The following is a 23,043-nucleotide window of genomic DNA, read 5'->3' on the forward strand; positions in this document are numbered from 1 at the left end:
TTCAGCGAAAACTAAAATTTCTTCTCGAATAATTTATTGCTTAATAAATGATAATGGACGGGGGGTAGAGCAAGTAAGATTATTGAAAATCGAAATTTCCAAAAACGTTCTAATTGGAAGTTTCTTTCGCCTTCGAAAACTCCTAATAAGAAAGTTGGAGGAAATTCGCACAGAAAAAAAGGCAGGTAAAACAGGAGTATCTACTATTCAAACTATGTGTCAATGTACTCTACTCTAGATTAAATTACAAAAGGATTCTTAGTTGAAATTATAAAAACATAAAGGGGAATACGATACAATTATGGGGAAAAATGTAATAAAGAATGTTCAGAAAAACAAAAGCATGGGAATTTAAGTACTTGTATAGAGAGTAGGTATAGGGTAGTGGATAAAAAATGTTGGTAATATGTAAAGGGGGTGAATACGTGACAATAAAAGAGAGAATCTCGGGATTACGCCCAGAAGTTTCGCTTCGGAATGGTCATTCCGTTCATTGCAACGGACATCTCATCAACAATGGCTGCCGCCAGTTCTTCTCGCATGTCTTCGTTGATGAGTTCCGAATGGTCTTTGATGATGCGGTTCTCAACTGCTTGCAAATTCACGTAACGCCTGGAAACATTTGTTTTTGATAAAGATTTTTAGGAAAATAAACTATTACTGATGAATTTTGTAATTGTTGCGTCCTCGTTTAGCCAGATTTTCTGCCGCATAAAGAACATCTGGAACCGATGGTGGCTGGTAGGACACTTGATGACCGAATGCGCGGAAGTACGTCAAGTGCATGAGCTCGTTTTTAGACCATTTGGCATCATTGACAAGGATCGTGTACTTGCACGGACGAACGGTACCCTAAAAGAAACTTTCATTTAATAAATTAACTAATGAACAACTTACAATAAGCGGCGTCTGTGAAGACAAAATGAACTCGTCGTATCCGTAGGATGTCAGGACATTCTCGACACATGTTCCAGATGGGATGTTCTGATCCGTCGCTCTGTTGCCACTGATACATGATGGAAAAACGCGAGCATGTGAAGCTCTTTGTGCGATGATCACCACGAGATGTGGACGGTATCCGGGCTGAATCTTGTCAAATGTTCGTCGCATCTCTTCGACTTCTTCCTTAACACGATTGAAGTTTCCTTCTCCAGCACCAACACGATAGATGACGATTCTTGTTGGGAGTGTCTTCGAATGCTCCTTGTACGATCTGACACACTTTGGGAAGAATTCATCAAGTTTTTGAAGTTTGTACTCCTTTTGGGTTTGAAGGTATGTGAAGCCTCCGAGCTGCGTCGAGTTGGTCAGGGAATACGAGACTCCAACAACTGATGGCTCACCATCCATTTGTGATCTACTGCGATCGAACAAAGTGCGTGATGCGCCATGAGAAATCTCGAATCCGATGAATTGTACATGTTCGAGAAGTTTCTTTCTCAATGTTTCATTGTTTGAGCACACTGCTTTTCCACGCACAGCATTCGGGATCTCGACGAAGAAGTTGGTTCCACCACACTTGAGGTTGAACTTTCTCATGACGTTGTCAATCGTTTGGCGTCCACCTTGACCTCCCATCATTTTATCGACAGTCTGTTGACACAATTGGATTGTTTGCAGGCCAATCGATTCCTCAAAGTATTTGAGTATGTCGTGAACATCCGGCTTCTTCTCCCTTGCTATTCCAACAAGAATGTCCACTCTATCATCGAGCCATTTCTTCATCAGATTTTGGATAGCAACGGAATCACTGGAGTTCAATTCACGGATGGACCAATCTCGCGAGTCCTTTTCGACCGTGATTCCATTGTCACGACAGAAATTGGACAGCTTGTCGCAGAAATCTCTGAAAATAGAATATTATAAAGCAGAAGAAAACAACGTTCGACTTACTCGGCCTGTCTCATTTGGATACAGTTGTCAAAGACAACAATACCAATTTTTCTGATCCGTGCTGGTTCGACAAACTTGTCCTGTGTGCGGAACGCTGGACGGCTCATGTCAGGCATGTAAGTCTGGCCCTTGAACTTGATTTGAGCTGGTGGGAGGAGCTTCGCAGTCATTTGGATTGGCTCAGTCGACATCAGTTTGATTCCGAAAGCATCCATGTACTTATTTTGTTCAAGCTTCAAGTTGTCGCGGAGAATATCTTGAACCAACTTCACATGATGCTGTGGCATAGACGCATTTCTTCCTGTCATCGCCGATTGTACTGTCGGGCTCATCTTGTTGACCTTGATCCGCTGGCCTGGAGCAATTCGAAGCAACTCCATTGGGAAGAAAGATTCATGTTTGAATCTTTTTGAGACGACGAGAGGAAGTCTCGGATATTTCAGCTTGATGTTGTACTGCAACAGGAAATATTCCGCCACGGTGACCTCGCGTTCTCCCTTGTCGTCCTTCATCATGAACGAAGTGCTACAAAACAAATTGTTATCACGCTGATGATAACTATCGAATAACTTACTTCTCAGCATTGTTCTCGGCAATCGAGGATACGCGAATAAGGTTACCCTTCAAGTGAGTGCATTCCACGTCCAATCCTTTGAGTGCTTCTTCAATGCATCGCTTCGTGTTTCCTCTTTCGCCAAAAGCGTGTTCCAACTCAGCAGCATCACTCGGAGAGTAGTCCGCTCCATTTGAAGAACCACTGTCTCGACGGGAATCGTACATGTCGCGACGTCCTCTGCTTTCATCTCGGTACCTGTCGTTGCCACCTCGGTTTCCATAGACACCACGAAAGTCTCTCGAGTCGGAACGGCCGCCACGGTATCCACCACGAGAGTCTCGCGAGTCACTTCTTCCGTATCCGCCTCTTCCACCGCCTCCACCTTTCATTTCGGATAACTTGTTGCTTGAAAACTTGATAACTGATGTATCCTTGTAAAATGGAGAAATCTTCGTATCAACCGTCATGAAAGCTTTGCCACCTCCGTTTTGCGATAGACGAGATACTTTCGCAAAACCTGAGCGGATCTCCGAAATAGCATCAGGTTCCGAGTGTGGCGGAGAAAGACGTGGGAATGTGGCATTACCAAATTGTAAGTAATCCTCATTGTTGAGCTTTTGTGAAGTGACGATTTCGATAATACGAGTCAACTCCATACGATTAGCCTCCTCCTGGGCAACTTCTCCTTGGGTGTACACAAATCCGGCAGGTTTGAGAACAACAAGGTAAGAATCGTCCTTTCTGCGAGACAACTTCGACACGAATTTCCATTCTTCCTTCGGGAAGTCATCGATCGTCAACGTGACTTCTTCTTGATCGTCACCAGTGTAGACTCCCTCCGGAAGATAGAGAGTCGCAGCGCAGTCGTAAGCAAGGAAGTGGTGACTCTTTCCACTGAACTTCACCAGAAGCTTGTCATGTACTGTTCTCATGATGTAGTATTGTGCCAAGCGACGGTTATGGGAATTGACACTGGAAAGTACTGATTTTGAGCGGTTATACAAATTAAATACTTACTCTCCCTTGGCCGCCAAAACTCCAAGGTTGGCATTGATCTGTTTTCCGTTGCTGGAACAGACGATGACGTCAACTTGAAAGCGTTGGATCTTGTGGGGCATATCCTTGATGTCCACTGGAAACATGTTCATCTGAACATTCATCGTGTCCATCGTTGCGAAAGAGTCCCGTCCAATTGGTGTTGTTGACTTCGGAGTAGAGAACATTGGTGCTGAAAAAGACAATTTTGAACTCCTAGGCATAATGTTGATTCTAAACGAACCACTTCTCTTTGACGTCGGTTCGTCCTTGTCCTGATTCATTCGGTTGTCTCGTTTGGGAATCCTGTTGGAAGACGAACTTCCCATAATTTTGTCGAGCAAGTCGGCCATGTTTGACTGAAATAAGAAACGATGAAACGAAAAAACGATGCGAATTTCAGATGTAATTGAGATAAAACAGTGAAATTTACTAAGAAAAAGTAAATGAAACAAAAGCTTTACCGTCCTGATTGAGATTTTCAAGTAAAATGAGAAAAAACGCAAGGAGAGAAATGAAATGAAAATAAATAAATTTTAGGCCAGAAAATTCGAGAAAACACATCCGTGGCGGTACAAAAGTTCAAATCGTGGCGCCACATGCGTTGTAACAATAGAGCGCGCTTGCATTGTGATCTCTTCGAAAAATTTCACGTCTAGAAATCGAATTTTATTAGTTTTCAAAAACTTAACGACTATTCTGAACATTTCAAATAAAATAATAGAAAACAATATTTTTAAAAAATTAATTTGTTATGCTTCAATAAATATTAATTATTTAATTCATTTCTACAATCAAAACGATGCTGGTTTTTCAAGTTTTCTGCTTTTTCGTCTCTTTTCTGGCAAATTCAATAAAATGCGACATAATTCATCTCAAACATATGCCTAAAATTCTGAAGGAAAAGGCGTTGCTCGAAAAGCCGATAATTCCAAACAGGCTGCTCCAGCCATTCCTTAATGAATCAATTGCTCATATTTTGATGAATCCGTTAGCTGAAGTGAAGACGAATGCGACGGAAATTAAGTTTCTAAATTATCTAGAAGATAAAAAGAAATATGAACCCGATTGGACAATTCGAGAACTTGAAGATAAAATTGTGAGCTTAATAAGTCATTTTTCAAGTCTAGAAAAGAGTTTCAGAGCCTATCAGAACTGGTCAAGACTTGTCTAGAACACCACTCGTTTCTAGATCTTCCAGATTTATTTCCTCGTTTTCTGTGTGGTTTGTTAGCAGTGTATAGGGAACAGAACACGACAAGTCTTCCATATACTGGATCAATATTTTCTCGATCATCAAATGCAGTAAAATTTCTAAATGATCCAGAGAATTATCCATGTCATTCTATGAATATGACTGATGTGGTGGCACTGGTGCCAGGAAGAATATACAGTGGATGTGTCAAGGATACGGTATCCTTTTCAACAAAATTCTGAAAATCCAGTTATCTGTTTAGGACCCTGAAAAATTCAGTCAATTCGATTCCGTCTTCATCATGTCTCATCCATTCCCAGATGTTCAAAAGTGTCAACAACCTGTGTCAGTGATGCCAAAATGCGAACTGCGATCGATGCTAGTGCAACACAAGATATTGTATCAGCAAAAAGATTGTTGCTGCGATTCCAACATGTGTGCCGTGCTCATCTTCACTCAGACCTCTTCACTGACTCCGCTTGTTTTAAAGACGATTGATTTGACGAGAGAGACGATGGTCCCGTTTCCAGTGACAACGACAGAGATCTCTTTAAATTCAATGTTTCAATAAAGTCAACAATTTCAATAACGCATAAAATGTAAACTCAACAGCAAAAATTAACAAAAAAGAAGATTCAGAATAAAATGGGATTAAAAAAAAAGAAATTAACTACTTCTTTCGTTCATAGGTCCATTTGTAGACGGCTGCTCGCATAGCTTTCGCCTTTTTGACCTTTTGAGGCTTCAATTCTGATTTGCTTCCAGCTGCCAATTGTTTCTTCAATTCCAGCTTGTCCACGACCACTTGAAGCTCCTTGGCACGTTCCACGCGTTTGATGAGCTCGTTGTATCGAGTACGACGTACACGATCGGCTTTCTGGAATAATTTTTATTAAGATTTTTCATTTGTTTTAGATATTTAAGGGGTACTTACTCTGACTTGTTCTTTTCATTTGTTTTAGATCTTTAAGGGGTACTTACTCTGACTTGTTCTTTCGTACCAGCTCCAATAATAGTTTTATTTTGAAAATCTTCATTTTTCAATCGATTGAATTGTCGAGAGAGCATCGAAGTGGTTGTGTCAAAGTAGACGCGTGGATCGAAACTTTTGGCTGAAAAATTCTTATATTTTTGAGATTTTCTTTTTAAAAAATGTTCTCACCTTCCGAATCTGTGTCCACAAAAACGGTATGAGTATTTCCTTTGCCGTTCAACGAAGAATCCGCAAAGTGAAGTTCTCCTTTCATTTCGTCGATTTTCTTCTTTTCCTCATTCAGCTTGAACTTGACATATTCCAAATCTTTCAAGCTTCCCAACTTTTTCTGAATTTGCGTTTCAGTCTCTTCTGCTTCAGTTTTCTTATCGAAATGACGACCGTCAGCCTGGAAAATTGTTTAATTAAGACAAATTAATTTAAATATCCAGTAAATACCCAAGTTTCACTGTTAACCATATGATGATGGTATTCGTCCTGATTCTTATCCATTGCCGATTTCTTCAACTTTTTGATAGTATCCCTTTTCTTCTGATAATCCTCTGCTCTCAGCTTGTAATCCTTCTTTTTCTCGAGTTCTCCATACTTTCGGCGGGCTTCTGGCTGGGATCTTTCACGGTGCTGGCGTTGGCCGGACAGCTTTTTGCTGATACTCACAAGCGAGGACATGGCTGGCTGAAAATAATTTTAGCTCAGGAGAACACAATACGAAAACAAAGAAATGAAAAATGGCTCAGAAAGTATTTGAATTGTTTTCAAACATAAGAAACATAAATTTAAATTAAAGATGACAAAAAAAGTTTAATCTTTCATGTTAAAACTGAATATTCAGTGGAGTGACATATAAAAACTTCGGTCACCATGCAATACCTAGTAACAAAGATTCGGAGAACAGAAAACATTAAAGAAAACTGGGAAGGAATGATTGACCCGGCACGGGATGGTCCTAAAATTACAAGGGAAAATAATTTTACACCGAGAAAAAAAATGATGATACCATTGACAGCAAAAAAAAAAACGAAAAGAAAACAAAGAAGTTATAAGTATGAAAGTGACTAGATTTTTAAAAGATTTAATGATTTTTTTGGAACAAGAATTTAAAATACTCGTAGAAGCTGATCATGATGGCACAGGATGGTGAAACTTTGACGAGGCGTGGGACAAGACCTGAAACATTTTTTTTTATTTTAAAATTTTAGTAAAAACCATTTAGAATTACCTGAAGAAAACGCTGAAATTCCTCTCGAATGATACATATCCTTGATAACTGTTGTAATTGATTTATTCATATCATCAATACTTCCACCAATTCTAATCTGACAATTCGTCTTTATAACATCAAATGGATGTGTGAATATCGAGGCGACAACTCCTGCAGCTGCTCCGCTCACGAATGACACTACAAACGGATTGTGATCAGGTCCTTGACGTCGTTGAAGATTTGTTTTGAATAAATCATATCCAGCCCAGTAGATTCCAGAAAATGGAATATCACGGAGCATTGTGGGCGTCCAACCGAGGTAGAAACTGGAGATTCCTTTGGTTGCCATTGAACTACGCACCAGGTGACCGATTTCTGAAAAATCGAACATTTTTCTTTTTCCGATATTTCGAAAAATAGCTAAAAAAATGTTGGTTTTTTTTTGAAGAAATATAATTTTCTGAACATTTTTTTTTAGATTTTTTAATTTCCGGAAATTCGAAAACTGTCGTTTTGGTATTTTTGATTTTTCGAAAAATTTCCTAATTAAGTGGGAATTTTTCTCTTTTTTTCAGAATATGTGTGTTTTTTTTAAAATATAATAAATTTAATTTTCGGATTTTTTGATTTACAATTTAAACTTTTTTTGTGTTTTATTTTGGTTTTTTGAAAATTTCTATATTTTGTTTTTTTTGTTGGTTTTTTGGTTTGTCGAAAATTTCAATTTTTTCAAAAGATTTTTAGAAAATTTCAATTGATTTTAGTTTTTTTTTCTTGGTTTTTTTGTTCTTCGAAAAATTGTTTTTTTTTTTTGATTTTTCGAAAATTTCAATTTTTTCAAAAGATTTTTAGAAAATTTCAATTGATTTTAGTTTTTTTTGTTGGTGTTTTTGTTCTTCGAAAAATTGTTTTTTTTTTTTGATTTTTCGAAAATTTCAATTTTTGTTCCCCCAGCCCTGATACTTACTCCTAGTCCAACCCACCATGATAAGTAAGCCTCTTGCTTTGCATTTTCGTACGAATCATCTCAATGGGACTGACTACCGTAACCGCAATGGTTCTTGCTACAATTCCAGCCACTGCTGCAGCTGACCAATCAGGAGGCGTCCATTTTTCCGGAGAAAATGCCCGTCGGCAACACATTCTGAAAACCATTTTTATTATTTTTGGAATTTCAACAACAAAAAAATTCTAACTTTTTCTTCAACCAAACTGATAGATTATCATAAGTTGTAAAATAGAAAACAGTCGCCGGTAGAGCCATAACCATAGTAGGGGACAATCCACTCCATAATGACCGTATTCCTTCATGTCGTGCAATTTTCACAATTGCATCTGCAGTTCCACGAAAATTACCGGGTCGTTGATACCATTCACAAGGTTTTCTGACTTCACACGATACACAAACGTGCTCCATAAGACCATTGTGATAGTAAAAACATTCTCCTTTTGGAAATGGTCGAGTTTGTTGTTGGAGTCGAATTTTCACGACGTCTAAGGGAGTCACTGCAAAGATAAACTTTTCTGTTTTCGATTTTTCAGGCGTATATACGGTTGCGTGTCTCGAAACGACCGATATTTCGCAGATACCGTATCCCCAATAATTTTTTTGTTGTGTTTTTTCAATGCTTTTCAAATTGTGAAAAAATTATAATTGGGAAATACTTCTGGGTACGGTAGCTGCAAAGTTCCAATCCTTTCGAGACCCGGTACCGTACTTTTCTGTCCAAAATTGAAAAAATCTGCAACTGATATGAAGCTTACTAAAAAGTGATGTAACAATTGCACCAGATGAACTCGCTGATACTTGTTGTAGTACTCCAACGGATAGTTGCTTCTTGCAGCATTCTACTGATTTCGCTGAAAAGATTTTTGTTCGTTATATTTTATTCCAGATATTTTCTTCGAAAAATTTAGTTTTTTAACGCAAAAGTATAGTAATTTATTTTTGTTTTTGTTTGTACACGATCGAAATATTTTCAAATGAGGTACTGTAGCCTCACTCCTTCCAGATTTTGATGTCACATGAATAATAATTAGTAGACTTTAAAATCTCGAGAAAACAATGTGTTACCCACTTTTCATTTGGAAGTAATTCGATCGTGTCGAGACCCGATACCATAATTTTGCGATAAAAATCCCATATTTTCCCGAATGAGTAATAATCAAAATATTCACCACAAGACGAGGAAGGTGCTCCGGAGCAATTTGTCGTTTTACCGCTTTCACATGGTGACGGCATCTGTTACTGGAAATACGGAAACTTCCGATAAAAAATAGAAAATCACATTTAAAATATTAGGTTTGAAATACTTAGATAACAAATCACAGTTTTCAAAAATCTAGTATAATAACAAAAAAACCTTTTCATTCAACTTGGAAACAGGGAGAAAACAGTGAAAGCTGAAATAGGGATTCGGGTACGTATAAATTATGAAAATGAATAGAAACAACAAAACTCAAAAAGTGGGGATATAATATTATTAGAAACAAGAAGAACAAATAATTTTTTAGAAAGAATCTAGTTTTCTGGGACGTTAGCCTTGTACACAATAGTACGCCCAAGATCGAACTTTTCACTTCCAGAAGTCACAGAAATCTTGTTATCAGCCTCGAAATTGAAAATGTCTGCGTCGGACAATTGAATGTTCTCCTCGAATGGATTTCTGTACGAAATCATCTGTCGATCTCCCCAAACCGCGTTCTTGTATCTCCAGAGGCTCACTTCGAATTTCGCTGAAAATATAATAAATTGAATTTATTGTTTTCGGAATAGGGTTTTCTCATACGTTTGATTGCCTTGCTGATGCGTCTCATCTTCCGAATAACCATTGAAACACTGTCTCCATTAACAATTGGTACATCAACATCGAACATTGCATTGCAGATTTGAACATTTCTGGCGACAAGTTTGATTGTTGGCTGAAAATAATTATGATGTCATTATTATTGGTACGCAGAAAAATTCCCCTCTTGAAATTGATATGGAAATGCGCTCCACTGCCGATTGACAACGCCCCGCCTCCTACAGTTGGGTCTCGTAAGGTATTTGGCGTGCTTGAAAACTGCAGAGACGAATTTAAAATGTTTGAATTTACGGTTTTGCCGCCAAATACCTAACGAGACCCATGGTTAGAAGGCGGAGCATGTTCCCATGCCCCTATAATATGTTTCCTTACTCTATTCGGCGTGAAATTCAACATTGGCACCAGCGGTACTGTAGTCTCAACAATATTCGCATCAATTCCCTCCTCATCAGTATGTCGAATAGTAACACGATCCAAATCCAAAGCGTTCATAATAAAATCAATATTCTCGTTGAGAATTGAAGTTTGATCAACTGGACTAGAAGAAGCCAATGCTGAAACACCCTTCTGTTCGAATCTTTCCTTGATCATTTGAACGAATGGCATCGCTTTTTTGGCGAATTTCTTGAGTGATTCTTCTTTTCCAATGAGCTGACTGATTGCTTTATTATCTGGAAGTGCTCCATTATTAGCCTTGGCTTGTTTCTCAAGAATATCAAGAATAGTCTTCTGCCATGGTGGATATTCTTTAGCAACATAGATCACTGCTTCAGTTGGAACTTCTGGAATCTCCTTCAGTGCCTTCTTCTTTGGAGTCATGTAGGTTTTCAGTCGGGCACGGAATTCGGCCAGCGATTCCGTGATGAAACGAGCACCAATGGCGAGCTTCTCATCGACAGGATCGACAGTTGGCCATGGAGCATTTACAATCAAGCCGTCTTTTCCGAGCAATTGCCAGATGTATTCAGCAATATGTGGGCAGATTGGTGATAGGATGAGCATCTAAAATAAAAAACAAATTAAACTTTTAAAGGTGTCGTCTGGCGTTTTTTTTTTGCCCCAAATGACAGAAATCAGTCTTAATCGAACGAAAATAGATTTTAAGAAATTTATAGAAATTTCCTAAACTTTTTTAATATACGGCAATACTGATTTGTTTTTTTTCTCGTTTTTCTAGAATTTTTGTTGCAGAATTTGAAACAATTCTTTCAATTTTTACACTAATAATCGGTATCTGTCATCTTGAGAAAAAAATCTTTCTGAAAATATACCTGAGTTTCAATGAATCTAAAGACAAGCGATTCGCTCATTGGCTCATCAATTCCAGCGCAAAGTTCTCTGTATGTATCTCTAATGGCTTGATATTCGAAGAATCCAGTTTTCAGTGCATCCTTGAAGTTGGTAGCTTCATAATTTTGTTCTGTGGCAGCGATCAGTGAATTCATTTCATTTGCAAAAACTCGATCAGCGAATTTCTTTGCATCTTTTCGGAGAAGTCCGGCATCCCGTTGTTCAATCATTTCCTTGATCCATTCGATCATAGTGAATAGTCTCAGAATAGCTGCATCTGCCATTGCGTACACAAAGTTAGCATCTTCCAAACCATCCCCAGCATCGGCAAGACTCAATCTCATACCATCTGCGCTGAACTTTTCGATGGCTTCTTCCAATGTCATAAAGTTTCCAGTGGATTTCGACATTTTCTCATTGTTCAAGAGCAAATGTCCATTGGCCCGAATTCCTTTTGGCCATTTTGAAGTGTCTGTTGGCCAGATTGCAGCATGATTGAACAGAAGATATGTCAAATGATTTCCGATAAGATCTTTTCCAGATGCTCTCATATCAATTGGATACCAATACATGAATTCTTTCCTCAATGATTTAAGCTTTTCCTCCTCAACCGGCATGGTTTTCGAATCGTAAATTTCTCCGAGGAATACATAACTCCACGAAGCATCTGTCATCTGATCAGCTTTAATTCCAGCAGGTCCGACGACTGATCCATCAAAAGCTCCCTGTTGGAGAAGATGAGCAACTGTATAATAAGCATTGTAGATTGTAGAGTCTGACAGAGATTCGATGAGGTATTGAGTATCCCATGGAAGTTTGGTTCCAAGACCGTAACTTCTGGAGCAAGCATACTCGTGGAGCCAATCGACTGTGGTTTCCAATCCACGGCGGGTCTGAAAATTTTAATTCAGCGGAATAAGAATATACTACATAGACATCTAAAAATGAGAATTTTCGACATATCTTACGCGCAGAGGACGCAGGCAACGAATTACTGTAACTTCTGTTGTCTAATGGGCCGTTATTGCGTCATATTCTTTAAATTAAACTCCAATTTCAACAAAAAGGGTTTTAAAAAAATCGTCCGTAGAGTTGGAGTAATTTGTAAACTATGATATTCTTTGAACAAATTTTTTCGATTTTTAGATAAAATTGTGGTTTTATTTAGAGAATATGCTGCAATAAAAAACCCTTTGATCGGCAAGTTACAGTAACTCGTTGTCTGCGTGGCAAGACCTCTGCGCGTAAGAGATGGCGAAGATTCTTATTTTTAGACGTCTACATAATATTTTTTCAAAAATAATTTAAAAAAATATACCTCATCATTGAAAGTTCTGAGTGGCTCAAGAACCTTCTTTGCAGCAGCCTTCCATTCAGCCTCTCCATAATTCAAATACCATTGATCACACAACGCAACGACGCACTCATCTCCAGATCTGCTCATCACCTTCTTCTCAGGCTCCACATATTTCGTGGCAAGACCTTCAGCTGTCAAATCATCTTGAATAACTTTCTTGACGTCGGCTGTCTTCTTTCCAGCATACTTTCCGACGAGCATAACTCCATCGTAGAATCCTTTCAAATAAACTTCTTTCTTCGCCTCTTCCAGTTTGTCCTTCTCATTTTGAGACTCAATTTTCAGCCTTGAGCACATTTCAACTGCAGCCAAATCCCCAAGTCCTTCGATTTTAATAATTGGAACTGGTTCGAATGGAAGAACCATCTCATCAGTCAATCCATATTTTTCTCTCAATGGCTTCTTCTTCTTGAGATCCGACAAAGCTGCAAAATCATCTGGAGAGTCTGATGGTACACTTGTAACAACACCAGTTCCCTTATCATCCTTGATAGTCAACATTGGCAATGCATAAACTCTTTCGTATTTTGCGAGAGGCGCAGAGAGTGGAGCTCCGAGAATCTTGCTTCCAGCGATTTTCTCGAGTCCCAGGACATAGTTGACTTTACCATTTTCCTTAGTCAATCCTTGATATGACATGATTCTAGCAGATCTGGCAGTTGCCACAAATACTTGTTTCTCGTTTTCCGTCGCATAAAACACGGAATATTGAATATCTGGATGGAGATAACAATTCGTTTGTCCGTACATTGTTTCAGGTCTCAAAGTAGCCGCAACGAGATAAATATCCTCTTTGATATGGCTCAAAGCTTGAGGTTTTGGATCAAGAACTTTCAGTTTAATAAGAGTATATTCTTGTGGACCAACACCTTCTCCACTGGCACGATCGTGATCCATGCATGGTTGACCGTCTTTCGGTGAATAAATTGTATATCTCTTTCCGAAATCGATCTTCTTAGCTGCACGAAGAAGGTTGAACTGCCAACGGACGAATGAGTCGAAGTATGGATTCACGTCGGTGGTGATGAAGGAACGACGCCAATCAGCCTGAAAAATGGCAATTTTTAATTTAATAATTTCGAAATGTTTCTTTTTTAATTTTGTGATAAGTTAAATTTTTTTGAGAATTATATTATTATTAAAATGGAGAAGCAAAAATGAGGAAGTAAGGCATTTTGTTCCAATATTCATTAAATACAATTCAGGGATATAATATAGAAAAATATTTCATTTATCTGAAAATAGCTTTGATTAAGGTTGAAAAATTGGAAAAGTGCCAAAAAAATCGCCGGTAAAAACCGACCAATTATCGAAATTTTTTTACAGGTTATTTTCAACTTTTAATCACTAAAATAAAAACTATTTTCAGATAAATCAAATGTTTTTTTTCCAAATTCTATCACTAAATTTTAATCAAAAATATTGGAAAAACATAATAATTTAGTACTATTTTTACAGAACTCACTTTCAACACTTTAAGATGATTTCAACACTTTAAATCTTACCTTTAGTCCCATTTTCTTAAGATCAGCAATGCAATGTGGTGGGAAATAATATAGCCAATGATTTGGATCCGAGAATTCCTTAATTTCCTCATCACACAATCCCAGAGACTTCATAATTTGCCATTGGTATTTTGCATTTCCAGTTTTTGCCACCAATTTACTCTTCTTTCCTTTACTCTTATCCTTGATAATCTCATCGACAGCCGAAACTTCTTCTTTAACTTCCTCGACAACATCTTCCGGGAAATTTGGTGGATATCCGAAATCTTGCATTTCTCTTTTCAATTTATCTGCACATGCTTTAATTGGCATTCCAGTACAATGAAATCCGAATGGAAAGAGCACTTCTTTGCCTTGAAGACGTTGGAAACCGGCGGCAAATTCACATTTTGAAGCTGAGAATGTGTGTCCCAAATGAAGACGTCCATTCATGTATGGGAAGGGAAACGTGACGAGGTACTTTGGTTTTCCACTGAAATTTTTTAAATTGAAAATAATTCAAAATTTTCAGAAAAAACTCACTCATCCCTAGCATCCGCCTCGAAAGCCTTCTTGCTCTCCCACAGCTCCTGAATGCTCTTTTCAATTTCTTGAAGTTGAGCAACCTTCTTCCGCTCCTTATTGATTTTCGACATTGTCGATATTTGTTACCCTGATATTTAAAAATAATTAAAACCTTTAAAAAATTCTTTTAAGCAATAGATTACATCAGAAAACACAAAATGATGAAATTTACTTGGTTTCTATTTGAAAAAAATCAATAAGTGATTAGAAAGCAAACAAGTTTGTGGAAAAAAATCGATATTGAGATTTAATTGTCGATAAAAAAGTTCAAATTTTAAAGGGAACAACTTAAAATAGGCCCATTTTCTACCGTTCTAAAAATCCTGCATTATCATGGCCTAGTTTTGCAATGGCATCGACCGCGGCCACGTCAACTTTCCCAACTTTTCATAGGGGTTTCAATCACTCGGAGAAGGCGATAAAATAATACAATATTATAAAAAATGAAGAAAAATGTACTTTTCGAGTTCTCGAACAATAATTTACCAATTTATAGAAATACAATTAGTGATTTTTTCGGAGCAACAACAGAAATTGGATTTTTTCTACAATTATTAGTAATCTATAACAGGCTAAAGGTACATTAAAATAGTTTATAATAAATTTAATTATCTTTAAATTTTTTGGTATATAAAAATTCTACAACTGCTACAACATGAAACATATTGAAAAGGAATTTTTGCAATATTTCATATTCGACTGATTTCAGGAATAGGTCACACTGCACCATATTACTTGGAATTAAATTCGTAAATGCTCCGTTTTGCTCTTAACGAATCAAGTACGGTTTCTACTTTTGAATGGAATTTTGCAAAATATACTTAGTTCATAAAATTATTCCTTTTCCATATCCAATGAAGGCCAATTTATCAAGTTGGACACACACATTGGTCAGATTACAACAAGTGGGATTACACTCAACATCACTTTCTCCTTGCTATAAATACCGGCTGACAGACTTTAATAGTGACTTGAGATAGGTTCTTCGCTGGACGAACTTGACTCGATTTGTATTAATTCATCTAAATTTCTCAAAGCAGAATGTTCCGAAATCTAGATTTTAGTAAAATAGCCATATTTAACTAAATATGTTTCCATAAATCTTCTGAAATTCTCCCAATTTTTAATTGTTTTTTAACCAAAATTTTAATACCAAAAAATTTAAACATCTTCTTAATAGAAGGTACACAATAGATCATATATTTTCATAGTGATACTACTGATTAACCCAGGCAAAACATGATATATCCTAATTCGCAATATACAAAAAAAAACATTCCTTATCTCCGAAAATTTCCAGTTCTAATTTCACTTATTGCGCAACCATGGACGTCCGTCGTCTTCATCACTTTCTCACCTTGTTGTATATCACTACGCAACAAACTTATATAATTTTACCCGATATGCCAAGAACCAGATCTGTTTGAGGCAGATGATGTCCAGCTATTTGAAGGTTTTGTTACACTTCTAGTCAACCCGATTTTGGGAGTATTTAACGACGATGGAGATTGACCGATTTTAACAATCTTACACACTTCTAGATGAGGAGATCTATTATTTTTCTAGCGGCGATTTGTGGGGTCACGTTGGCTGAAAGAAAGGTGAGTTACTTTGGACAATTCGTACCTACGAATATGGATAATTTTTAGGCAAGACAGGATAATGTTGGTGACGATTATTCTGATTTTTCATCTCAACCGGTCAAGAATGCTGGTGCCAACCATAATTTGAAACAAGTAACCTACTCAACAATCGCACCGAAATTCGATATTCCAACTCGTGCACCACTTTTGAACCCAAATCCGATTGGACGCAATCAGAATCCCGTTCAAACTACCACAAAGAGGCCAGTTGTCGCCTATAGAAGAGGGTATTTCTTCCAGCATTACCCATGGGATAGGCTTCCAAGAAGATATCTTCTTCGTCCAGGAATGACATATGTATATCCACCACAGTACACATTCGCAACCTACCGTTATCCACATCTGCCATACACCGACCACTACAGTATCTACCGTACTCATCCAGGAATCGGTTCCGGCTGTGGAGGAGGTGGGTGTGGTGGCGGATATCCACAGGGTTACGGTAGCTATGCTGGTTATGGAAACAGTGGAGGATGTGGAGGTGGAAGTGGCACCGGATGCGGGGGTTATAACGATGATGAAGACGAGGATTCATATGAAGACAGCGATGAGGAGAATGGAAAGAGTGGAGAAGCAAAGATCAACAAGAAGGATCCATTGGAAGATTTGGAGCTGGAAGATTTGGAAAAACTATCAAAATCTGATGACACAAAATCTGGAACTTCTGAGGCAGTCACTTCTGATGATGTTGATGTTGAACCAACTGAGATTAAAAAATCAAAGTTAGGAGATGATGAGGACCTGATTGACGATCGAAAAAAAAAAGCAAAAAGAAACTTCCTCGTCAAGTGGGCTTAATTAACTAAGAATTTCACTATTTTTGTTAAAATTATTATTTATTTTTTGTTATTGAGGATCTCAGGGATAATTGACAATTTGCTGCAATTCGAATTCTCTGCAATATTGTAAATAAATATTTTTTCACTTTTAAAAACGGCCGACAACAATGAAAACGTATGTTTCCACTTCATATAACCACAGAAACGATATGCACGACATCAAATAAACATTTCAAATGACTTTATTACAAAATGCATTTCCTCCACTCAAAGGATTACTGTAGGTCACAGAATCGCAACGCCTGACAGACACTTGTTGATGGAATACCTTGTCGAACACGTTGAAACATTTCCTTCACATTCTCGGACACGAATTGCACACAAACAGGCTCCATGAGTCCCATTTTATCGCACTTTTTGAACATTGAATTAACTGTTGCAGTAGGTGTCATCTCTCTTTCAAGAGACTCACTGACAACTGTGCACAACATGCATGTCACCACGGAAGTTGCTTCACAACGAAGTGCTGAACAGAGTATTGTTATTAATTGGTACTGATCAAGCTTAAGCCTTTTCTAAAACTGACTGGGAAACATCTAAAACCTAGTGAATCATAAATTATCATCACCTTCCGTTCCAGGTGCCGACCTACTTTCGGTTTCAATCGTTATCTCCGATTATCTTTTGCCATCCGAAAGATAAATGCCAGTTGCATATACACAAAGAAAAGTGAAAGAACGTTCATAAAGACGATAGCTTCTCATATTTCTGGTAGGCGAGGAGAGGAAGTTTTTGAAATTGACTCTTTTGGCTTTTTTGTAGTCAAACAGAGCGTGCTGCAGCTTGTGACTCATCACAATACTTGAGCCATTTGGTTTGACACCACACTTCACAAAACCAAAGTCACAAATCATAGAAGTTGAGGGAAATCTTTCTATTCGATGGCTTTCAGATCTAGTCTTAAATAGCGACAATATTTGTTCAAAAAGAAACAGAATCGTTCGAAATTCTGATATTTATCTTAAATCAAAGCGTTATTTGGCTTTTTTTTTTAAAGATCTCTATTAACAGAAACACCACGATGACGCGTGAGTTTATAACTTACAATTGGCAACAAGAATAGTGAATAAAACTGACAAGGCTACACTTGACGGGCAGACCATCTCGGAAGACGACGAAACGGACAGAATGATCTAGAAGAGTCTCGTCTGCGGGATTTCGACTCAGCGTCGTCATCCCTTCCGGAACCTCCATATCAAATAGCACCGTTTCTCGCTTCTCCGCCTCCCCAGGCACTATTATGAGCTGTTGTGTGTGTGCAAGCTCACATCATACAAGAAATCTCGAATTCCCACTAATAATAGACAATGAGACTGATGTTTTGATTGAGTTGAGATCGTTTGATTAGTCAGAATAGACGGAAATTGGATGGACCAACAGAAAAAGAGAGGAACGCGAATCGAAAAATATAACTGTGGAAATCGGCAAAAAAAAAGAATGATAACAAAAGGGAAAAGCGCGTGGCATATTCTTCCAACAAAATATGTGTTTTTTTGGCGACCGACTGTGCAACTCTCTCATCATTTATATTCTACACAAAAATAATTCGGAATATCCAAAAACATGCATAAAGTCGCGGAAATGTTACGAATGTCAATCCGAAAACAGAATTGTGAGTTTACATGAATATATACTCAAATCTACTTGAATAATGCTGAAATGTGTATTCCAATACACTTTTTTAATCTCACAAAATTCAGTAAATAATCTCACACTGGAGAGTCAAAGAGTTCTACAGCTAAATTTCTCATTTACGAATCAAATTAGAGTTTTAAAGCGTTCCTTCGTATTAATATCAGTGTAAAAAAATAATTAAGACAAAAAATATTTCAAAAAACCAGAAAAAGCGAAAAAATGAAAAAAAAAAAAGAATGACAAAAACAAAGCGAAACTTTTTTCTCAGACTACGGTAGATCTTGTTGTGTGCAGCGTGTTTGCACAGATTGTCGACCGTACCCGGAACTTTTTTATTTGAAATATTTTCAAAAAAATATATTTTCTCTTTCCAAATTATTCACATTTTTCGATATTTTAATCGTTTCTTCATGGTTTTGCTGTTTGGAAAAAGACGTTCATCACAGGGTAAGATTTATAATTGTTTAATTCTCAGCAATTAATTTCCATGAGCAGCGAACGACTAATTGTCAAAATTGAGCGTGTTTTATATTGATTCTGTCTCTGTGCTATTCCATCTTTCCTGCCTAAAATGTATGGCTTTTCTCGTTACATTTCTCCAATACTTTCCAAAGAGACGCAGACATAAACGAATGTTTGCCCTATTGCGAAAGAAGTAAATGAATCACCCTTCCTTTTCCCTTTTTTCCACTATTTTTTATTTTTTATTTTTTGAAGCAACATCGGCGACCATGTCAAAAGCAACAACTCCAGGAGATCAACCAAAGGTTTCGGAAATGGACTTTTATCAGCTGCTTGGAGTAGAGAAAATGGTAATTAATTTTTTCGGATGACATCTGAAGGCATGCAAGAAAGCAATATTTCGTCTCCAGGAAATTTCCAGGAAACGTTTAAGATATATTTAGTATTTTAAATGAAATTAATCTCCCTATCATCGAAATTAATAGAAATTAATTCATTTTCCAGGCGTCCGAGGCAGAAATCAAATCAGCGTATCGAAAATTGGCTCTTAAATACCATCCAGATCGTAATCCAAATGATGCTCATGCTCAGGAAGAGTTCAAGAAAGTTTCAATCGCATATTCAGTTTTATCTGATCCAAATAAGCGAAGACAGTACGATGTTAGTGGTCCATCAGAAAATCAATTGGACTTTGAAGGATTTGATGTCTCCGAAATGGGAGGAGTTGGTGAGAAATTTTCAAGAATAACATTTAAAAACGTTGATTTCTCCAAGAACAACTGAAAAAGTTAACCCAGAAAATTCCAGGGACTTTTTTTTTCTAATTATATAAATAATTGCAGGTCGTGTCTTTGGAGCACTCTTCAGCAAGCTTGGAGTACCTATTCCCACACAAATTGTCCCAAAAGTTCTTGCACAGGCACGTCACATTTGTATGGGACAAGAATGTGATGTTCAGGCACGACAACTCCCTCCCGGGGAGACTGTAACTTCTTCTGTGAGCAAGCAGGTGAGAAATTTGTTGTACCATGAAATGTGAAAATTTAATATTCGAAAAATTCGGATGGATTTTAAGTTTAATTTTTTTAAAATTTAATTTTATAAATACTACTAAAACTAATATTAAAATTAATTTCAGCACGCCCACTTCTACGAAATTAACATACAGGAAGAACATCGAAAGAATGGAGTTGCTATCATTTGTAAAAGTTCATCTAGTAAATTCAAGTTAGTGTTATTCGATAAAGAAGGAGGTGTCCGAATGATCCAAGAAAGTGGGAAACGAGGAAAAGCCGGAACTCAAGCCGACATGTTCTTTGTACCGTACAATGTGGCCAATATTCAAGAATTCAATGCAATGAAATATCATTTGGAGGATAAGGAAACTCCATTGGCTTTTCATTATTTGGATAGTTTTGAGATGCAAACTGCGACACTTTTGGAGACACGGAAGCATTATATTGCAGTTTATGGTGATAATTGGATAAGCGATGTCAAATATTCAATAACCTTCCTTCCTGTGGAACCTTCTGCTGTCGAGCAACTGAATGAGATTCAGGATACGGAGAAATCGATTTCTATTATTAAAAAAGAAATGCTGGATTTCCAAAGAGAATTCACAGAAGCTAAGAGAAAATATGATGAAGCTGTGGCGAAGTTGAAGGTAAGATTACTTACTTCGGAAGCTGAAAGAATATTTGTTTTAATCAAAAATTTAATTTTCAGGTACAAGACGACACAATTCTGAAAGCGCTGGCACATCGTGAAGAGCTCTACAATGAAGTTCTCCAGAAGTCTCAAGAACCGTATAACAAGAAAGTTTCCCCATCTAAATCATCGGGTGGTCTCCTTGGATGGTTCAAATGATCCCTATCAAGATTTTTTTAAAACTATTTCACAAGAAGAATGGGTCTTTTAAATTTTTTAAATTTCACTTTCCAGAGTTAGTTTCGATATTTATTGATTGTTGATAACATTTAATTTCTCCTCTATTTTCTAATGTCGATCCATCAGATCTCTTTTTTTCTTTTTTATGGTGTAATTTAGCAAAACTTTAAGTGTTCTGTACTCAATTTCTAGATAAATTACTAGTTTTGCTCTTGATTGAAAAATATAAATAAAATATTTATGGCTAGAGTTTGATTTTAAATTTATTTTTTCTTATTAACGCTGTAAGCAGATTCGCAGCACAAATTTATTTGGCGAGCAGTATAACTTTGAGATGATTTTTTTTAGCATTTATGAAATTTTGTACTCTTTAATTGCAAATTTTCCATACTTTCATACGAAATTTCATGAGTTTCTCAATATTCCTCAATACTTCAATAGTGCTTGTTTACGAATTGATTACAATTTTGAGACAGTAATTTTTAGATTGATATGATACTTTCATTCTTATCATGTCGTTTCCGGCAAACAATCGAGTTCCAACTCAGCTCCCTCTTGACGTCATTTCCCATTGATATTTCGCAATAGACATTTTGCCAACAACAAAATGTCTCATTTCTCTCTCCGTCACACGTTTTCTCGTTGCAGGCGTGGCCGCGTTGCGGTCGCGACGCGTTTGTCGACGTTGCTTTAGCATATACCCTCACTTTCCTCATCACAACAATCGCAGAAGCAGAAGAAGTCTTTTTCTTCATAAATTCCTGGGCTTTAGCCCCATATTCGCTACACTGAAGAACTATACAATGAGCAACTATCCAAAACGTATTTATGTGCTCCCAGCACGCCACGTGGCAGCGCCACAGCCTCAGAGAATGGCTCCCAAGCGTGCACTTCCAACAGAACAAGTTGTCGCACAACTTCTTGGCGATGATATGGGACCATCTGGGCCACGCAAAAGAGAACGACTGAATCATTTGAGTCAGGAGGAGAAAATGGATCGTCGGAAACTTAAAAATCGAGTCGCAGCCCAAAATGCTAGAGACAAAAAGAAGGTTAGTGCTGAATGTTTATCGAACCCTGAAAATAAGTTTAATTCTTGTAGGAAAGATCAGCAAAGATCGAGGATGTGATGCGCGATCTGGTGGAGGAGAACCGCCGGCTCCGCGCTGAAAACGAACGTCTTCGCCGTCAAAATAAAAATCTTATGAACCAGCAGAACGAGTCCGTCATGTATATGGAAGAGAACAACGAAAACTTGATGAACAGCAATGATGCATGCATCTACCAGAACGTCGTCTACGAAGAAGAAGTCGTCGGTGAGGTTGCACCAGTTGTCGTCGTCGGAGGAGAGGATCGCCGTGCCTTTGAATCAGCAGCATTCATTAATGAGCCTCAGCAGTGGGAACAGGCCCGATCCACCTCCATCAACAACAACATCAGCAACCAACTCCGTCGTATGGATTCCAAGAAGAACAACACAATCAGTGTGGATATGTATCTAACTATCATCTCGATTCTATGCAACCACATGGATCGCAACAAGAAGATGGACACCTCGAACAAATCCTCGAACATCTCAAGGTAAGATAATTAGAAACTTCCTAATGTTTATGTATTAACTTCATAAATTTCCAGAGCCCAAGCGGAGAGTTCGATCGATTCGTTGCTGGCTACATTGAGGAAGGAGCAGACGGTTATGCAGCGTCTTGTTCAAGCGGATCCATGTACACATCTTCAGAAACGCGTGAAACACTTTCGCCGAATTCCCTAGCCATGTCCCCGTCGATGAGCAGCTCGAGCACTGACTGGGATGATGAGCTTTTGGGATGTGGAACCGAAACTGGAACTGGAACCGACGAGCTGCTTACCGACCCCGGAAACTGGAACTTTGAAACTTTCGACGAAAATTCAATCGACCTAAATTTCTTCCAAAATTAATTTATATCTGGTGTATCGTTATTGTAGTGTCCTAGTGAATTTCCCTCGTTATTATTTTCTCCCCAAAAATCTCTCCAAATTTCTCCATTTCCTCTCTGGTATTTTCTTCTTTTCCTCTTTTCCTTTTGTACAACCCCAACTTTCGTATTATTATTTACCCTTATTAAATTTCCCTCCCCCAAAGCTCATTGATTCCAATTCCCCCATTTGTATATTTAATAAAAACAGCCATACATTTTTGA

At 37.7% G+C, this 23,043-nt stretch overlaps 9 protein-coding genes and 1 non-coding gene across 12 annotated transcripts; 4 read left to right on the plus strand and 6 right to left on the minus strand.

Moving 5' to 3' along the window:
- Positions 1 to 20: 20 nt before the first annotated feature.
- hrde-1 (Argonaute protein hrde-1) lies at positions 21 to 3,843 on the minus strand. The gene is made up of 7 exons (NM_065433.8): positions 3,729 to 3,843; positions 3,467 to 3,677; positions 2,468 to 3,421; positions 1,894 to 2,418; positions 898 to 1,846; positions 662 to 852; positions 21 to 612 (listed from the first exon to the last, which is right to left on the minus strand). The coding sequence occupies exons 1-7, from the start codon at positions 3,835 to 3,837 to the stop codon at positions 453 to 455; spliced, it is 3,099 nt and encodes a 1,032-aa protein (NP_497834.1). The 5' UTR covers positions 3,838 to 3,843; the 3' UTR covers positions 21 to 452.
- A 280-nt stretch (positions 3,844 to 4,123) lies between these two features.
- C16C10.13 (Rab3 GTPase-activating protein catalytic subunit) lies at positions 4,124 to 5,337 on the plus strand. Its single transcript, NM_001026005.5, has 3 exons — positions 4,124 to 4,583; positions 4,628 to 4,897; positions 4,942 to 5,337. The coding sequence occupies exons 1-3, from the start codon at positions 4,467 to 4,469 to the stop codon at positions 5,248 to 5,250; spliced, it is 696 nt and encodes a 231-aa protein (NP_001021176.2). The 5' UTR covers positions 4,124 to 4,466; the 3' UTR covers positions 5,251 to 5,337.
- utp-11 (putative U3 small nucleolar RNA-associated protein 11) lies at positions 5,221 to 6,348 on the minus strand. Its single transcript, NM_065434.8, has 4 exons — positions 6,112 to 6,348; positions 5,842 to 6,061; positions 5,661 to 5,791; positions 5,221 to 5,556 (listed from the first exon to the last, which is right to left on the minus strand). Exons 1-4 carry the CDS (start codon positions 6,340 to 6,342, stop codon positions 5,350 to 5,352), a joined length of 789 nt encoding a protein of 262 aa, NP_497835.1. The 5' UTR covers positions 6,343 to 6,348; the 3' UTR covers positions 5,221 to 5,349.
- Positions 6,349 to 6,465: 117 nt separating this feature from the next.
- On the minus strand, positions 6,466 to 9,122 carry C16C10.1 (putative mitochondrial carrier C16C10.1). The gene is made up of 6 exons (NM_065435.8): positions 9,053 to 9,122; positions 8,639 to 8,734; positions 8,071 to 8,380; positions 7,858 to 8,018; positions 6,893 to 7,249; positions 6,466 to 6,840 (listed from the first exon to the last, which is right to left on the minus strand). The coding sequence occupies exons 1-6, from the start codon at positions 9,114 to 9,116 to the stop codon at positions 6,746 to 6,748; spliced, it is 1,083 nt and encodes a 360-aa protein (NP_497836.2). The 5' UTR covers positions 9,117 to 9,122; the 3' UTR covers positions 6,466 to 6,745.
- A 110-nt stretch (positions 9,123 to 9,232) lies between these two features.
- On the minus strand, positions 9,233 to 14,485 carry lars-1 (Leucine--tRNA ligase). Its single transcript, NM_065436.8, has 7 exons — positions 14,356 to 14,485; positions 13,834 to 14,305; positions 12,290 to 13,375; positions 10,953 to 11,864; positions 10,054 to 10,683; positions 9,664 to 9,796; positions 9,233 to 9,610 (listed from the first exon to the last, which is right to left on the minus strand). Exons 1-7 carry the CDS (start codon positions 14,466 to 14,468, stop codon positions 9,396 to 9,398), a joined length of 3,561 nt encoding a protein of 1,186 aa, NP_497837.1. The 5' UTR covers positions 14,469 to 14,485; the 3' UTR covers positions 9,233 to 9,395.
- A 1,358-nt stretch (positions 14,486 to 15,843) lies between these two features.
- Positions 15,844 to 16,974, plus strand: R74.2 (FIP (Fungus-Induced Protein) Related). Its single transcript, NM_065437.4, has 2 exons — positions 15,844 to 15,998; positions 16,047 to 16,974. The coding sequence occupies exons 1-2, from the start codon at positions 15,939 to 15,941 to the stop codon at positions 16,836 to 16,838; spliced, it is 852 nt and encodes a 283-aa protein (NP_497838.2). The 5' UTR covers positions 15,844 to 15,938; the 3' UTR covers positions 16,839 to 16,974.
- Positions 16,975 to 17,043: 69 nt separating this feature from the next.
- Positions 17,044 to 18,025, minus strand: ssp-28 (Saposin B-type domain-containing protein; the record flags this gene model as incomplete). Of its 2 annotated transcripts, NM_001267960.3 has the most annotated exons (2): positions 17,044 to 17,345; positions 17,925 to 18,025. In NM_001267960.3, 2 exons carry the CDS (start codon positions 17,980 to 17,982, stop codon positions 17,095 to 17,097), a joined length of 309 nt encoding a protein of 102 aa, NP_001254889.1. The 2 variants fall into 2 exon arrangements, with proteins under 2 accessions (NP_001254889.1, NP_001391132.1); NM_001404276.1 differs by lacking the exon at positions 17,925 to 18,025 and having other exon boundaries at positions 17,095 to 17,310.
- A 155-nt stretch (positions 18,026 to 18,180) lies between these two features.
- Positions 18,181 to 18,324, minus strand: R74.11. Its single transcript, NR_101811.1, has one exon. It is a non-coding gene; the product is annotated as an Unclassified non-coding RNA R74.11 (non-coding RNA).
- Positions 18,325 to 18,882: 558 nt separating this feature from the next.
- On the plus strand, positions 18,883 to 21,113 carry dnj-16 (J domain-containing protein). Of its 2 annotated transcripts, NM_001267961.3 has the most exons (6): positions 18,883 to 18,961; positions 19,232 to 19,326; positions 19,481 to 19,703; positions 19,819 to 19,985; positions 20,115 to 20,639; positions 20,702 to 21,111. In NM_001267961.3, the coding sequence occupies exons 1-6, from the start codon at positions 18,925 to 18,927 to the stop codon at positions 20,840 to 20,842; spliced, it is 1,188 nt and encodes a 395-aa protein (NP_001254890.1). In that variant the 5' UTR covers positions 18,883 to 18,924; the 3' UTR covers positions 20,843 to 21,111. The 2 variants fall into 2 exon arrangements, with proteins under 2 accessions (NP_001254890.1, NP_001254891.1); NM_001267962.2 differs by lacking the exon at positions 18,883 to 18,961 and having other exon boundaries at positions 20,702 to 21,113.
- Positions 21,114 to 21,492: 379 nt separating this feature from the next.
- Positions 21,493 to 23,042, plus strand: xbp-1 (X-box-binding protein 1). The gene is made up of 3 exons (NM_001083177.4): positions 21,493 to 21,915; positions 21,966 to 22,444; positions 22,499 to 23,042. The coding sequence occupies exons 1-3, from the start codon at positions 21,667 to 21,669 to the stop codon at positions 22,632 to 22,634; spliced, it is 864 nt and encodes a 287-aa protein (NP_001076646.1). The 5' UTR covers positions 21,493 to 21,666; the 3' UTR covers positions 22,635 to 23,042.
- Position 23,043: the final 1 nt, after the last annotated feature.

Source organism: Caenorhabditis elegans, chromosome III (assembly GCF_000002985.6).
Source record: "Caenorhabditis elegans chromosome III".
In the NCBI taxonomy this organism is placed as follows: domain Eukaryota; kingdom Metazoa; phylum Nematoda; class Chromadorea; order Rhabditida; family Rhabditidae; genus Caenorhabditis; species Caenorhabditis elegans.